Source organism: Cornus florida, unplaced genomic scaffold, assembly GCF_030987335.1.
Source record: "Cornus florida cultivar Cherokee Brave unplaced genomic scaffold, ASM3098733v1 CherokeeBrave_3.0.0_Hap2_Chr05, whole genome shotgun sequence".
NCBI classification, from domain to species: Eukaryota; Viridiplantae; Streptophyta; class Magnoliopsida; order Cornales; family Cornaceae; genus Cornus; species Cornus florida.
The window spans coordinates 83,014,374-83,029,824 of NW_026775575.1; the positions used below are offsets into that span (position 1 = coordinate 83,014,374).

Sequence of the window (15,451 nt, forward strand, 5' to 3'; positions counted from 1 at the left end):
GCTTATTGACCTGGTGCGCTACCACGGTTTGGGGTGCTCGAAGGTTGATTCCTCGGGGCTTAATGACTTGGTGGGGTGCTCGAGGGTTGATTCCTCGAGGCTTAATGACCTGGTGGGGTGCCAGGGTTCGGGTTGCTCGAGGGTTAGTCTCTCGAGGCTTAATGACCTAGTGTGATAGCAGGGTTTGGAGTGCTCGAGAGTTGAGCCCTCAAGGCTTAATAAAGTTCTTTTTGGCTTTTCAACTTGCCACGAAGTCTCAGTTAAGGGTTTGTGTTAACTTTTCAACGCGCCATGTCAGCTATTGGTAATTGACATCTACAGCTATCATGCCAGCTGTCAAACTCTTTTCAAATTTCCAGGCTTAGGACTAATAGTGTGTAAAACATTAAGCACAGCCCGGGAAGAGTTTAATGAAATAGTTCAATGGAATGGAAAAACTCAATTTACCACCACTCAAATGCATCCAGAATAGTATACAGGGTAAGTTTAATGTCTGCTTGAAGTTCAATTACAAAGTGACAATGACAGAATTAATATATTATCTTGAAACAAACAAGATTTTCACTTTATTTCCCTTGTGAGGAAAAATAAAATATAAAAGTAATTTCCTGGGGGAGTGGCGAGGGGTGCACTTTGCAACAGCCTTGTTACTTTAAATGCCAAATACTCCTTTAAGATCCCCAGGTCAACATGAAGAAACATATATTGGTCTAAAGCTGAAAATTCACAAACATCAATTGAACAGATAATAATCTGTTGTAATGCATGAGTTCTGGTTAGATGGTTTCTTCCACATGAGTTTATAATGGACTCAAGCAAAAGAATACTACAAAGATATATTTACGCACATCTTAGCCGCTAACAATTTAAAGTGCAGCATGCTTCAATATAAGCTACAATAGCTTATTCAAATTTGTGCAATACCCTGAAGAAGGCGAAGAATCACTAGCATGCTTGCATTAAGTGCTGGAGGCAGGATAGGTCCCAAAACAGTTCCAGGATTCACCACAACCACATCTAAACCTTTTTCCTTGGCAAATTCCCAAGCCGCTTTCTCAGCTAGTGTTTTAGAAAGTGGATACCACAGCTAGCCCACAGAAAGCAAAAATAAATAAATAAACATTATAAAATGCAATTTAAGAACATATTTGGATACCAGTATATCATATTAACCTATAAGCATGAACAATAACTGAGAAATTTACTGAAGCCAATTTTATTTACAGACATGTATGTGCTTTTGAAGAAAGCAAACATCAAAAACACACCTAAAGTACTTCAATCTTCTTCAAGCACAACATGGAGCAACAGATAACACATCAGAAACAAATGAAAAAACATCAGACTAAGAGAATTCCTTAGAGCAAGTATATGCATGTAAAATTATATGCATTTATTTTCTGTTCATAAGAAATGCCACCAAAAAATAAAAATAAACCCGAATAATGTGTTGTTTAGTTGTGAAAACAAGTAAACCCCACCGATAACTATTTTGGTACGAGACATTATTTCCCTCAAAGCCATTCATACTTCTATAACATTTTTTTGATAAGTTATTTATGCTTCCGTAACATGACAATTCATGATGGAAAAACTTGAGTCTTTGTTTTCTGCTGAACTTTAAAAATAAACCAAACAGCTGCAGAAAGAGCAAGATTACACAAAGGATATAAGTTTAGCGTCAACTCAACTCAACAAAGCTATTTCCCAAATTGTATTTTGAGCATACATGATGAGAAATCTTCACATGGTTCGAGACTACATGGTCCCGGCTAATCACAACTTGACACGCAAGCAAATATGTCAATTTTTAATCAGATTTTTGCTTAAGTGCCGAGTTGTGATTGGCCGGGACCATGTAGTCCCAGACCATGTAATAATTTCTCCATGCATGATACATAGCTTAAAAGGAAAATTATAGATGTTATGGTAATCTATTACAAAATTTAATCAGTAACTATTGGAAATTATTGCTTCTCTGAATTTGGGTGATTGCCATGAGGGGCACTGTGAATGATTTTTTTTTTTGATAAGTAAAAATATATTAGAAAAACGTTCAAAAGGGGAACGCGTCCCTAATACACAAAAACAAAAGAGCACTGTGAATGATTTTGATGACAAACCAAATAATAATGTTAGTGTTAAGTACAAAAGTAAAAAATAAAAATAATACATTAAACGATAAAATCACAATTATAGTACCCAAACTAACTTTTCGAAACTAATTTAAGCACAACAAAAGAAATTAACAATTTAGTGTGTATAGAATGTTTCTTGCTAATTAGTCATGGGGAAAGAAATTCTTGCTAATACAAATAGAGTTTTTTTGGGTAAGCTAGTACTATGATTCTATAATTTAAACATTCCAAACTCTTCCCAATTCAGTCAGATTCAAAAGCTCAATCAATTATCAAAATCTGATTACTTAAAGTGGCTAAGAACATGTTTGCAAACTTGGAACTACAAGAATCTCATCCTTTTTCTCATTCTTTTTCCCATCAAACAACACCGCAGTACAAGGAACACAGCCACATAGCCACCAGAATAGAATTATATAATAATTATATAATTAGGATATAAATGGAATTACTTTTCAATATGTTGATTTGTAAAGAATATTTTTGGTATTAGTAATTTATAACATACTCCACTATTATTTCTCTCCCTATCTACTCAAATTAGAAGAAAAAACATATAAGAGATAGGGACGCCCCTTTCCTATCACTCCTTATCCTCTCTTTTCTCTCCACTTAACCCACCCAAACAAACTACCCTCTCTTTTCTTTTCTTTTCTTTTCTCTCCCTATCCCTCCAAATCAACCTACCAAACACACCCTTAATTACTTCTCATAATACAGTTGGTTATGGGTTATGAATAATCCTCCCTCTGGCGAAGATCGAAGTCATTAATACCAAATAAGCAAATACTCGAACAAATTTGGGAGAAGTAAAAAAAAAAGGTGAACATGTAAGAAAACGCAAGAGACTCACTCCTTTTGTCTTGCAGTAATCAATATCTGCCCAGCAATTTTCATCCTTGACTACATCGGCTGGCCAGTACCTGCTCGGAGTGATCGCAGATATGGATGAGGTCACCGCCACTCGCCGGACCCCCAGCTCTTTTGCCGCAGTGAGTACACTGTTGGTCCCCTTAATCGCCGGGTCCAATAGCTCCTTCTGCCAGCCATAGCAAAAAACTGAGTATATATATATAAACAGACGTGTGTGTACATTGAATTGGGCACGAACCTCAGGATCATGAACTTGATCGATAATATTGGGAGATGCAAGGTGGAAGACGCCGTTGGCGCCAGTGACGGCGGCGACAATGGAGTCGTAGTGGAGGAGATCGATCTGGAAGAGATGGAGACGCGATTGTGGCAAGGAAAAAAAAAAAAAAAAAAAAATGGGGAAAATGGAATTAGGAAATACAATTGAATTGATATGTGGAAATGGGAAAGGGTAAGGAGAGAGTGTAACTGAGATCTTTGACGGTGGCGTGAACGGTGTAGCCGCGTTCGAGGAGGAGACGGACCAGCCACGAACCGATATACCCACTGCCTCCCGTTACGCACACCACCTCCCCTTCTTTACCCGACATTTCCTCCTCTCTCTCTCTCTAACTCACTCTCTCTCCCCTCAGTTTCTCACTCTAGTCTCCACCACCACTCTCCAGTCACTGTGATTTCCAGTTTTAACTTTTAATACATAAAAGGGTTGGCAATCTGTGTTTACAGTATGTGTTTATACGATTCAGACACGAGAATGATTAGAGTCCATGCAAACACGACAAGAATATTAATTGTCTGAAATGAATACGACATGATTATTAATTGTGTAACACAATATCCGTGTAATTCGTTTAATAAATAAATTGAGACTTAATACTAATATTAACATGGTTTAAGTTATTTCTGACATAAACACAATACATTTATTTTGCACGTTTAACTAAATAGATCATTTTTTACCGAATATTATATGTTTACATGACGCGTTTAGTTAATCGGATTAATCTGTGTCATAATCGTATTAGCAAGGTCAAATACGAACACGACAGGTTTAGTTAACGGGTCAATCCGTGTCAACACGATTAGCCCAAATCCAAACTCTCTTATCTCGAATCGTGTTGGTGTCGTGTCAAATATTGTCACCCGTAAGTTACACGACTAACTGTTTTTAGCAACGACAAGAATCAACTTGGTAGATTTTGTCATTTTTTTTTTATAATATATAAGTATGTACGTATATATTTAGACAAGAAAGAACATGTTAATTATAACATAATGGAGTCACTTACCAAAAATAAAATTGAAAAATACAATGTGAGCAATTACATTGTTAAAAGTCGGTGAAGTTTGGCATAAAGTAGGTGAAGTTTGGCATATTTCCCCTTTTCTTATTTGGTATTTTATGAGCAATTTTTAAATAATTTCTGGATATTTATTTAACTTATTAAAAACTTCTCGTATTTTGTCCCACATTCAACACTTGCTTAATGGTTTTTGGATTAATAAATGGATGCACTAGTTATTTTCAGCCAAGACAAAAATTCATTAATAAATAAATGTACTAGTTCTTTTCAGTCTATAATTTATGGTTTAACAAATCAGAAATTAACTTAACAGTGGATCCGATGTCATTTTTTTCTTTTTTGGTCATGTAACTAAGGGTTCCAATAAGAACCAAAATCTCTTAAAATATCATTTCTCAATAGTAAAAACAGGCATTGATTAGACTTTGGTAGAGTCTTATCATCATTTTCACTCAAATCTATAGTGATTAAGATGGTGCCCAAAAACTGTTCATCTAATTACATGTTACACGTTCATCCAATCAAGGGTAAGAACATTCCTACGGCCTTCTCCAGCTTGGGTAAGTGGTTGATATTTAACTAAAACACAAATCCACAAAATCCAATTAGGGCATTACCAAATCCAATTAGGGCATTACCCAGTGGCGGGATTCAACTACTCTGTATCTTTGATTACGAAAACATGACCCAGCACCATCTCCTATCTCCAAACGATATCTCAACCTGCACTCAAATTCAGCTCATGTTGAGAGGATTCCTGAGTAACAACAGTCCACACACACTGTTTTGTCTAAAAAATAACAAAATTTTGAAAACTATTTCAAAGTAATAATTTTTATCAATAAGCCAAACTAATCGAATTTAATGAACTCTTATCTTCTTCTTAATTGATAATTATCTATATCCACATTATGTAGGTTTCAGGTTATCTTATAACTTGATCCCATCCCAACCTAAATTTAATTAGAGTTGTGTTAATTTCTGCATTCCTAGTTCCACAACCATAGCTTACTTTGAATCGTTCAAGCAAGCTTCCTTGGGGTGTGTCTGGGAAAGCCTCGACTAATCCACGGGACAAAGCAAGCTTTCTTTTTAACTGAATGGTGACGATATGATGCTTATGGTCGTTTCAAACATAATATAAACATTACAAAGAATTTAAAATATAAGGAAGGAATGTACGGAACTGTCTTCGTCGTTAAGAAAATCATCCAGACTTGTTGAGAAGCCATCAAATTACTACAAGAAGCTCTTTTCAAAAGATTTGGCAATCTTTCAGTTTAACAAACAAGATAATTGAATCAACATCCACTGAAAATTTAACAGTGATTTGAATGTTACATACATCATATATAAAATAATAAAAACAAAAAAATTTCAATATTAGCCACTTGATTTCCTCAGCTGAGAGTGAAAAGAAAATGGAAATAGCACAAAATCAAAGGACTTGAATACTCCTTGATACTTCCCATCATAAAAGAGGACAAAAAAAAAAGTTGGACTAGCAATTGGAAACTAAAAAACTATTATAAATTATGCAACCAAGTTGCCAGTGAAAAAAAAATAATAATAAAAAAAAATTGTTTAGCTCTAACTTCAGCACTAGGGATAAGGATGACAACAACAGAAGTGAGGAGAATCCAACTCTTCACACCAAAAGTTTTAGTGTGATAAATAGTATTGCAAACAAGTTGAATATTATCTTTGGTCCGAATAACATGACCATAAGGGGACGTGATGTATCCTTTTCCAAACAAAATATAATGTTGTTAAAATGTCGAGGCCAAATTGGCATCCTGGGGCAGGGCTTAAGCCAAATACCAGATCTAATATAAGAACTCATCCACTATCTTAGAAGAGCCATTATTCAAACTGTGAATATAAAACCCCCTTTTCATTTTTTCAATGATTTTTCCAACAAAAGTATTTCCTGTTCTCTTTGAAAAACACTCTCTATGAGTAGATAGACACTCCAAAACTTATAATACATGAAACCTAAGGTCAGAACTTGGATCAAGAGTTTGAGGCACTTCATTTAATCCACAAATCTAAAGTCATTTCCCACTTCATTTAGATTACATCTTACCTAATTTTCTATTTGACGTTATTTGAAGAGATTATTGCTGTCATTAAAGAGATTATTGTGGTCGTAAAAGTAGAGAGAGAATTTTGTAAGCCTTTATTGTTGAAAACAACTTTAAATTCAATGCAAAATTCATTATACATACTAAATCATCCTTTTAAGTGTAAATATATATATATATATATATGAGCAATGCTCAATTGACAGTCGCTCTTCTTATTGGTCCTAATATTTATAATTAATATATTTATTAATTGTACGTTTCCTATTTTTATGAAACACTAAAAATATATATATTTTTGACAATACTACCCTTTTAGTCTCTCTCCTCACTTAAACTTTATCAAAACTGTCATTAACACATTACATGTTTCCTACTTTTAATAGGACATTAAATAATTAATTTTAACACAAAACTACCTTATTTCTTTCATTTGCCTCTACTTTCCACCCCTTGTGTTTACATACACATATATATACACACACACACACATATAATAATGGATTCTTTTATTTTCTTTTAGTCATTATTTAAAAGTGATAGTTCAGGGATAATTTTTTTTTAATTTATTTTTTTTTTCTTATTGAGAGATAAGAATTCATTTTCTATATAAGAGATAAAGTTGATTTAGTTAGTAAAGGATAAAATTACATGATAGCAATTGATACATACATACATACATACATATATATATATATATATATATGTATTGAATTAAATTTTATAGAGAATGAATTCTTATCTCTCAATAAGAAAAATAAAAATAAAAAAATTTTATCCCTCAACCATCACTGTTAAACAATAACTAAAAGAAAAAGAATCAATTATTATATAAGTGGGTGTATATATATGTGGGGTGTAAACACACGGACAAAGGGGTGGGAAGTAGAGACAATTGAAAGAAATAAGGTAGTTTTGTGTTAAAATTAATTATTTAATGTTCTATTAAAAGTAGGAAACATGTAATGTATTAATGACACATTTGATATGGTTTAAGTGAGAAGAGAGATTAAAAGGATAGTATTGTCAAAAAATACATATTTTTAGGGTTTCATAAAAATAGAAGACATACCATTAACAAATACATTAATTACAAATATTAGGACCAATGAGAAGAGCGACTGAACGTTACCAGAACCAAAATTTATGGAATTTTGAGTTTAAAGCAGTTCTATCAGGACATTTTAGGATACTTTGGATGATAAAAATAAGGAAAATGATATTTTTGACAACAATTTCATACTGATTGAAAAACAAACATTAACCTGGCAATATATTATTGGGCAGTAACAAGTCTCCATAAATGCATTACATTTTGTTAGACAAAACTATCCTTTTGTAATCTTTCGTTTTCTTTCACCATTTTCCTGTGTGTATGTCCGTGATTTCTTCGCCCTTTTCTCTCTATGTAGCTGTATATTTTCTCTGTTTTTTTGCCAAAAATTCTTCTCTATACAAAATTATTTTTTCACTAAAAAGACTCGAATGGAATTATTTATTTATTTTTTGTTTATAAACCATTGTTGAAGCAAGGGCGGAGCCTTTCATGGGCTAACCTGGGCTGCAGTCCAGGTCTAAAAAAAAATTTACTACTACTATGTCCTATCAGCTATAGCCCAGCCCAAGTTCCCAATCCATGATAAATGGCTCAGCCCAATAGCCCAGCAAACCAAAGCTAATCCATGAACAAGACCAAACTATTCAGTGTAATTTCAAGCAAAATAAAAACCCCTTTTCAGCTTTTAATCCTTTTCTTTTTTCTTCAACAATGGTTTTTTTCACTTTTTTTAATCTTAGTGGGGATTTTTTTTTTTAAATAAATAACTTCAATATTCTGTTTATAATGATATTTGGTAATTGGGTTTTTTTTTTTAATTATTGTCTGAAAATTTTGGAAATCTGTTTTTTCACTTTAGATTAAATTTTGATTGTTTTGCATTGAATCATGTTATTGGATCTGGGTTTCTTCATATTTGGATTTCTCAGAAGAATTAATAAATTTTTTTCCCAGTAAATTATCTTCTCTACTTGAATTATTATTATTATTGTTATTTTTTTTTTCTCCCGTAAATCTTCTGCTTGAATTTTTTCTTTAGCCCTCCTATTTTCAAATCCTGGCTCCACCCCTGTGTTGAAGCAAACAGAACAGAGAAAAAATTTCACTCCAAGAAAAATAAAAGTAAGAACAGTTAGAAGTTGGATAAAAATTAACGAGTTTGAAGGTTGGTTTTAAATGGAGACCCAACACTCACTCATTGCATCTCCAATTTTTCAGCTCTTCCGAACTTTCTCATATCTGCTTGTTCACTCTCTCACTCCATTCTCAATTGAGAGATCTCACTTCTTCTTTCTCTACTTCAAAATATGAAATCTCTGCTACCCAAACTCCAGGTTACAAAGCATTCAAAGATTTGATAATGGCTTCAAAGACAGAAAAGATGTTTGCCCAAAACATTGATGGTCAATCGGAAAAGAGATGTTATTGCAGTTTCACAACGATTACGATGGAGAGGATGTGAAATTGAAGACCTACGGTGTTGCCGGAATGGGGGAGAGATGCATTTGCTTTGTTTGGTTACTTTGGTAGAGAGAAAGAATGATTGTCCAATCTTTGTTTACAGTTGTATTGATATATTTAGATTTTAAAGTAACCCATATAATAGCATCCACAAACAAATGCATTATGCATACTGTCACACAAACAAATGTCCGAGAAAGAGGGGTATCATTATTTCAAAGGTCACTACCAATATATCATTAAGGTTTCTATTTAGTTCAATGATACGAGGAGATAGCCTATAAGCAGACTTGATAGTAAAAATTACAATTAGAATCACCTTCAAGAGGAACGGAGGGCATAAATTACAATTGACAATACTGTGAAGTCAAGCTAAAGATCTTGATATTAAACCACACAAAAAAATCATCATAGGTGCTGTAGTTTTTCCGAAATACTTTCTGACCATCTCATGTAAGCGCGAGCAATACCTAAAGTTTGGACCATGTTCAGTCGATATTATATAATGATCTAAAATTTCACAAGAAAGTTGTGTTCTTATGTGCACATTAAGTGACAAACCACATGTTCCACGCTTAGATGCACTTTCTAGAAAGAAAATAAATCAATATACGTAGAGAAGAGATTACCCCTTGCCGATAAGGCACCTCCAGTTACACATCCAGCAACAAGTGTATTTCGTTTCCAAGCTTAAACTCATTTGCCAAGGAAAATATAAGTAAATATAAGTTCAAGCTCGAGCTTTTGACACCTCATTTGGAAGGTTGTTTTATTTTTTATTTTTTATTTCTTTGGCAAAAAAACACATGCAAACCAGGAGACTTGAATCTTCATTTGGCCATTTAATTCACTCCAGACCAAGTTGATGTCTAAACTCCACATGATCTTAATCTTAAATAAGTTGCTTTGGTGAAATATTTGTAATCATCGGTCCGTTGCAATGAATAATTTTTCTGCAACAGGACAGGTAATGATTACCTTTCAACCATCAGGTGCTGGCCAAAGGTATATTAACCCCAAAACAACCCGAGAATATGCAATAAAGTGGGAGAGAGTCAACTAGCTTACAACTCTTCCATTAGAATCTCTCTAAAAGCTGCTCAACACAACCTTCACTTGAAAAGAAAACTTAACACAAAACCAGTAATAAACTTAATAAAACATAACAAAATACGCAATTTCGAACTCAAGTTAGTTCAGTTACAACCCCAGCCCAAAATTACTAGGATTATCTCATTGATCAATATGTACCCAATATCTTTATTGTAATACTTTTATCCCACAAAGTTCTTGGCCTTTACCAGTTCCAGGTGTGCAGAGGCTTGAAGGTTTCATTCAAGAAATATACCCTTTGCTCTTTAAACTCTCGACAGAGTCCTTGATTATTTGCTCCATTAGCTTCTTAGATCCATCCTTGGTCCTCAGCAATCCAGGTTGGGTATCCTTTGGCAACCTATAGAAAAGCACTCAATAAGATTGAGGAATATTTAAATCCGACAATACCAAATTGAAGTTAAGCTACCCATCAAGCACAGTAGTGAATGGAATTTTGAGAATGTATGCAGGCCCAGATAGAATTGTAATATACCAACACTTGCAGCATAAAGCAGCGATTGAAATGATTAAAATCCTCAGCTTTAAGCTTTTACCAAGAGAAACATTAAGATGACCTTTACCAGTCTTCTCCTAAGAGTCTCTACTGCCAAATATTTGTCTAATAAGAAGAAATGAAAGTTGGAACCACAAGAACTGGTTACTGTACACGTTTGTTTGTCAAATGTGATGTGGCCTATATTGCCACACATATTCTAACACATCCTTTTATAGTTATTTTTAAGTTGGCATTTTGACACACATTCTGACATGCCCCTTCAGTTATATTGGAAAGACATAGAATGGTGGTTTTGGGATGTTAATAGAGTAGTTTCATAACCAATAATCTAATCCGAATAAATGGGGGATGCATGATGGATTGTACTCCCATGCGTAGCAAGTGAAGAAAAGAAATGTCTATGTTGTCTCCATCAGTAGACGCATAAGGACTTGCATACACGTGAACGTCTCGAGGTTTTCTCATTTTGTTTTGCAGAACTAATTTTGTGGCTGGAGGAATGTGATCTTTTGGACTATATGATCTTTTAGCATGATATTACAATATGTGATCCATTTATTGACTTGCTTATTTTTCTTACATCCTAATGATATGCGGCAATGCTCTTTAGACACATATGCCTAATCCATAACTAGCATCTCTTTTCGGATTTTTTTTTTTCTTTTTCTTGGACACAATGCTCACACCCCAAATAAATCATCCTGAGCTCCACTCCCCATTGTACCTTACTATTACCGTATAAGATAGTGAAGGGCGGAAAAAATTTTATGGACTGTGAACATTACTTCCTTTTACTTTTTCAAAATTCCATAAAAACTACTAGAAATTAATCATTATGCACCCTTTTAAAGAATATCCTTCTATTAAACCATATGGTAGAGTTATAAGTTTTAGATGCCAGCATATAATTATCATCAGTTCCACAGCCGCAAGACGTGTAAATAGTTCGAACTATAAAAATGAATAAATAAACAATCAAAAACACAATAAATTTTTTTTAAAAAGCAAGCATGGCACTATATATTCAGGGTAAAGTTCTGCAACCTTTGCAGCAAAGTCGCCATAATGAGATATAGCTTCCACACACAAGTGCCTTCCTGTTGCTGATGTGTTTTCATACACTAATATGTGTGCTAGGGCCACATCTTTAACATGGACAGACCCCATAAAAAAATCCTTATATATCTCTGTGCAGCCTGGCCAAAATGCGATTTGAATTCTTGGGTTAATTCTAAAAATTATAAGTTTGGAGTTCCAAAATGTCTGAGTAATGTTTTTGGTGGAGATTGAAAACTGTCAGCATCTAAAAATGAATGTGAAGCACTGGACAAGCTTCAGGACTACTATGTTTAATACATACCCGACTAGATGATCGGTTGAGAGGAAACTGGCAAGACAGAGAGGCAAATCTATTCCAAGGCAAGTAAACAGTTCATTAACAAGTTTGAGCCAGGAGAAAGAAAAATAAATCCTCCAAATGCAATCTTATGTCACTAATTATGAAAAATAAGGAACACGACAATTTATGGAAGTGACATGGACACATGCTATCATGCAAGCTGTCAACTTGAGTAATTCTTTTCGAATTTCCAGGCTTAGGACTAATAGTGTGTAAAACCTTAAGCACAGCCTGGAAAGAGTTCAATGGAATGGAAATACTCAACTTACCACCACTCAAATGCATCCAGAATAGTATACAGGGTCAGTTTAATGTCTGGTTGAAGCTCAATTACAAAGTGAACAATGACAGAATTAATAAATTAGCTTGAAATAAACAAGATTTTCACTTTATTTCCCTTGTGAGGGAAAAATAAAATATGATAGCAATTTCCTCGGGGAGTGGGGAGGGGTGCACTTTGCATTAGCCTGTTACTTTAAATGCCAAATACTCCTTTAAGATGTCCAGTTCAACATGAAGAAACATATAGTGGTCTAAAGTTGAAAATTCACAAACATCAATTGAACAGATAATAATCTGTTGTAATGCAAGAGTTCTGGTTAGATGTTTTCTTCCAGGTGAGTTTAGAATGGACTCAAGCAAAAGAATACTACAAAGATATATTTACGCACATCTTAAACTCTGACATTTTAAAATGCAGCATGCTTCAATATAAACTACAACAGCTTATTCAAATTTGTGCAATACCCTGAAGAAGGCGAAGAATCATTAACATGCTTGCATTAAGGGCTGGGGGCAGGATAGGTCCCATAACGGTTCCAGGATTCACCACAACCACATCCAAACCTTTTTCCTTGGCAAATTCCCAAGCCGCTTTCTCAGCTAGTGTTTTAGAAAGTGGGATACCACAGCTAACCCACAGAAAGCAAAAATAAATAAATAAACGTTATAAAATGGAATTTAAGAACATATTTGGATACCAGTATACCATATTAACCTATAAGCATGAACAATAACTGAGAAATTTACTGAAGCCAATTTTAAAGTGATATCATTTATCTAAAGAGATGATTATGTGCTTTTGAAGAAAGAAAACATAAAAAACACTCCTATAGTACTTCAATCTTCTTCAAGTACAACATGGAGCAACAGATAACACATCAGAAACAAATGAAAAAACATTAGACTCAGAGAATTCCTTAGAGCAAGTATATGCATGTAAAATTATATGCATTTATTTTCTGTACATAATAAACGCCACCAAAAAATAAAAATAAATCTGAATAATGTGTTATTAGTTCTAAAAGTAAACCCCACTGACAACTATTTTGTTACGATACATTATTTCCCTCAAAGCCATTCATACTTCTATAACATTATTTTGATAAGTTATTTATGCTTCCGTAACATGACAAATCATGATGGAAAAACTTGAGTCTTTGTTTTCTGGTGAACTTTTACAACAAACCAAACAGCTGCAGAAAGAGCAAGATCTTTTGTTTTTACTTTCTCAGTACATTTTGCTTCCTTACACAAAGAATATAAGTTGAGCATCAACTCAACTCAACAAAGCCATTTCCCAAAAGGTATTTTGAGCATACATGATGAATTTTTTTTACATGTTCCGAGACTACGTGATCCCAGCTAATCACAACTTGACACACAAGCAAATGTGATTTTTGCTTACGTGTCAAGTTGTGATTGGCCGGGACCATGCAGTCCCGGACCATACCGTGTAATTATTTCTCCATACATGATACATACCTTACAAATGTTATGGTAATCTATTACAAAATTTTATCAGTGACTATAGAAAATTCTTGCTTCTCTGAATTTGGTGATTGTGATGAGGAGCACTGTGAATCATTTTGATGGCAAACCAAATAGATATGTTAGTGTTAAGTACAATAACTTGTGGTCAAATACGATCATTTAATTGCTTCTCATTATACAATTAGTTATGGGTTATGAATAAGCAAATACAATTGCTATGGTTATGGTTACGGGTTAATACCAAATAAGCAAATACACAAACAAATTTCGGAGAAGAAAAAATACATAAAGATGAACATGCAAGAAAACGCAAGAGACTCACTCCTTTTGTCTTGCAGTAATCAATATCTGTCCAGCAATTTTCATCCTTGACTACATCAGCTGGCCAGTACCAGCTCCGACTGGTCCCCTTAATCGCCGGGTCCAATAGCTCCTTCTGATAGTGATAGCAAAAATTGAATATGCATATATATATATATAAACAGACGTGTGTGTTTTTGTGCGTGTACATTGAATTGGGCACGAACCTCAGGATTATGAACTCGATCGACAATACAGGGAGATGCGAGGTGGAAGACGCCGTTGGCGCCAGTGACGGCGGCGACAATGGAGTCGTAGTGAAGGAGATCGATCTGGAAGAGATGGAGACGCGATTGCGCACCTTCTAGGGCTTCGAGATGCTTAGTTTCTTTTTCATCCTCTAAGAGAAGGGGAAAAAAAAAACAGAGAGAGAAAAATGGAATTAGGAAAAACAATTGAATTGATATCTGGAAATGGGAAAGGGTAAAGAGAGAGTGTAACTGAGATCTTTGACGGTGGCGTGAACGGTGTAGCCGCGTTCGAGGAGGAGACAGACCAGCCACGAACCGATACCCACTGCCTCCCGTTACGCACACCACCTCCCCTTCTTTACCCGACATTTCCTCCTCTCTCTCCCTCTCTAACTCACTCTCTCTCCCCTCAGTTTCTCACTCTAGTCTCCACCACTCTCCAGTCACTGTAATGTTTCCAGTTTTTGCTTTTAATACATAAAAGGGTTGGCAATTCGTGTTTACAGTCTGTGTTCCGGTCGATACGATTCTGATACGAACGTGATCAGAGTCGACACAAACGCGAAATTATTATTAATTATATCCAGATTTTTTGACAATTCGTTTAATAAATAAATTAAGACTTAACACAATACCAAAGAAATGTTTAAGTTATTTTTGACAGAAACACAGTATATTTATTTTACACGTTTAATTAAATAGATCATTTTTTATCGAATACGCTATGTTTATCTAACTGGTTTAATTAATCAAATTAATTGTGTCATAATTGTATTGGCAAGGTCAAATACGAACACGTTAGGTTTAGTTAACGGGTCAATCAGTATTAATATGATTAGCCCAAATTCAAACCCTATTATCTTGAATAGTATTCTTATTGTGTTAGCGTGTCGTATCAAATATTATCACCCTTAAGTTACACGACTGGCTGTTTTTAGCAACGGCAATAATCAACTTGTTAAATTAAATTTTGTTATTTTTTTTTTATATATATATAATATACAAGTATGTATGTACGTATATATTTAGACAAGAAAGAACATGTTAATTATAACATAATAAAGTCACTTACCAAAAATAAAATTGAAAAATACAAGGTGAGCAATTACATTGTAAAAAGTTGGTGAAGTTTGGTATAAAGTAGGTGAAGTTTGGCATATTTTCCCTTTTTTGATTTGGTATTTTATGAGAAATTTTTA

General features: G+C 34.2%; 1 protein-coding gene and 1 pseudogene across 1 annotated transcript; both read right to left on the minus strand.

The window, feature by feature from the left end:
• Positions 1–363: 363 nt before the first annotated feature.
• LOC132309575 (cinnamoyl-CoA reductase 1-like) lies at positions 364–9,906 on the minus strand. The gene is made up of 6 exons (XM_059807870.1): positions 9,896–9,906; positions 4,954–5,038; positions 3,481–3,561; positions 3,250–3,354; positions 2,992–3,177; positions 364–1,087 (listed from the first exon to the last, which is right to left on the minus strand). Exons 1-6 carry the CDS (start codon positions 9,904–9,906, stop codon positions 908–910), a joined length of 648 nt encoding a protein of 215 aa, XP_059663853.1. The 3' UTR covers positions 364–907.
• Positions 9,907–10,046: 140 nt separating this feature from the next.
• On the minus strand, positions 10,047–14,786 carry LOC132307223 (cinnamoyl-CoA reductase CAD2-like; annotated as a pseudogene).
• Between the last annotated feature and the right edge of the window lie 665 nt (positions 14,787–15,451).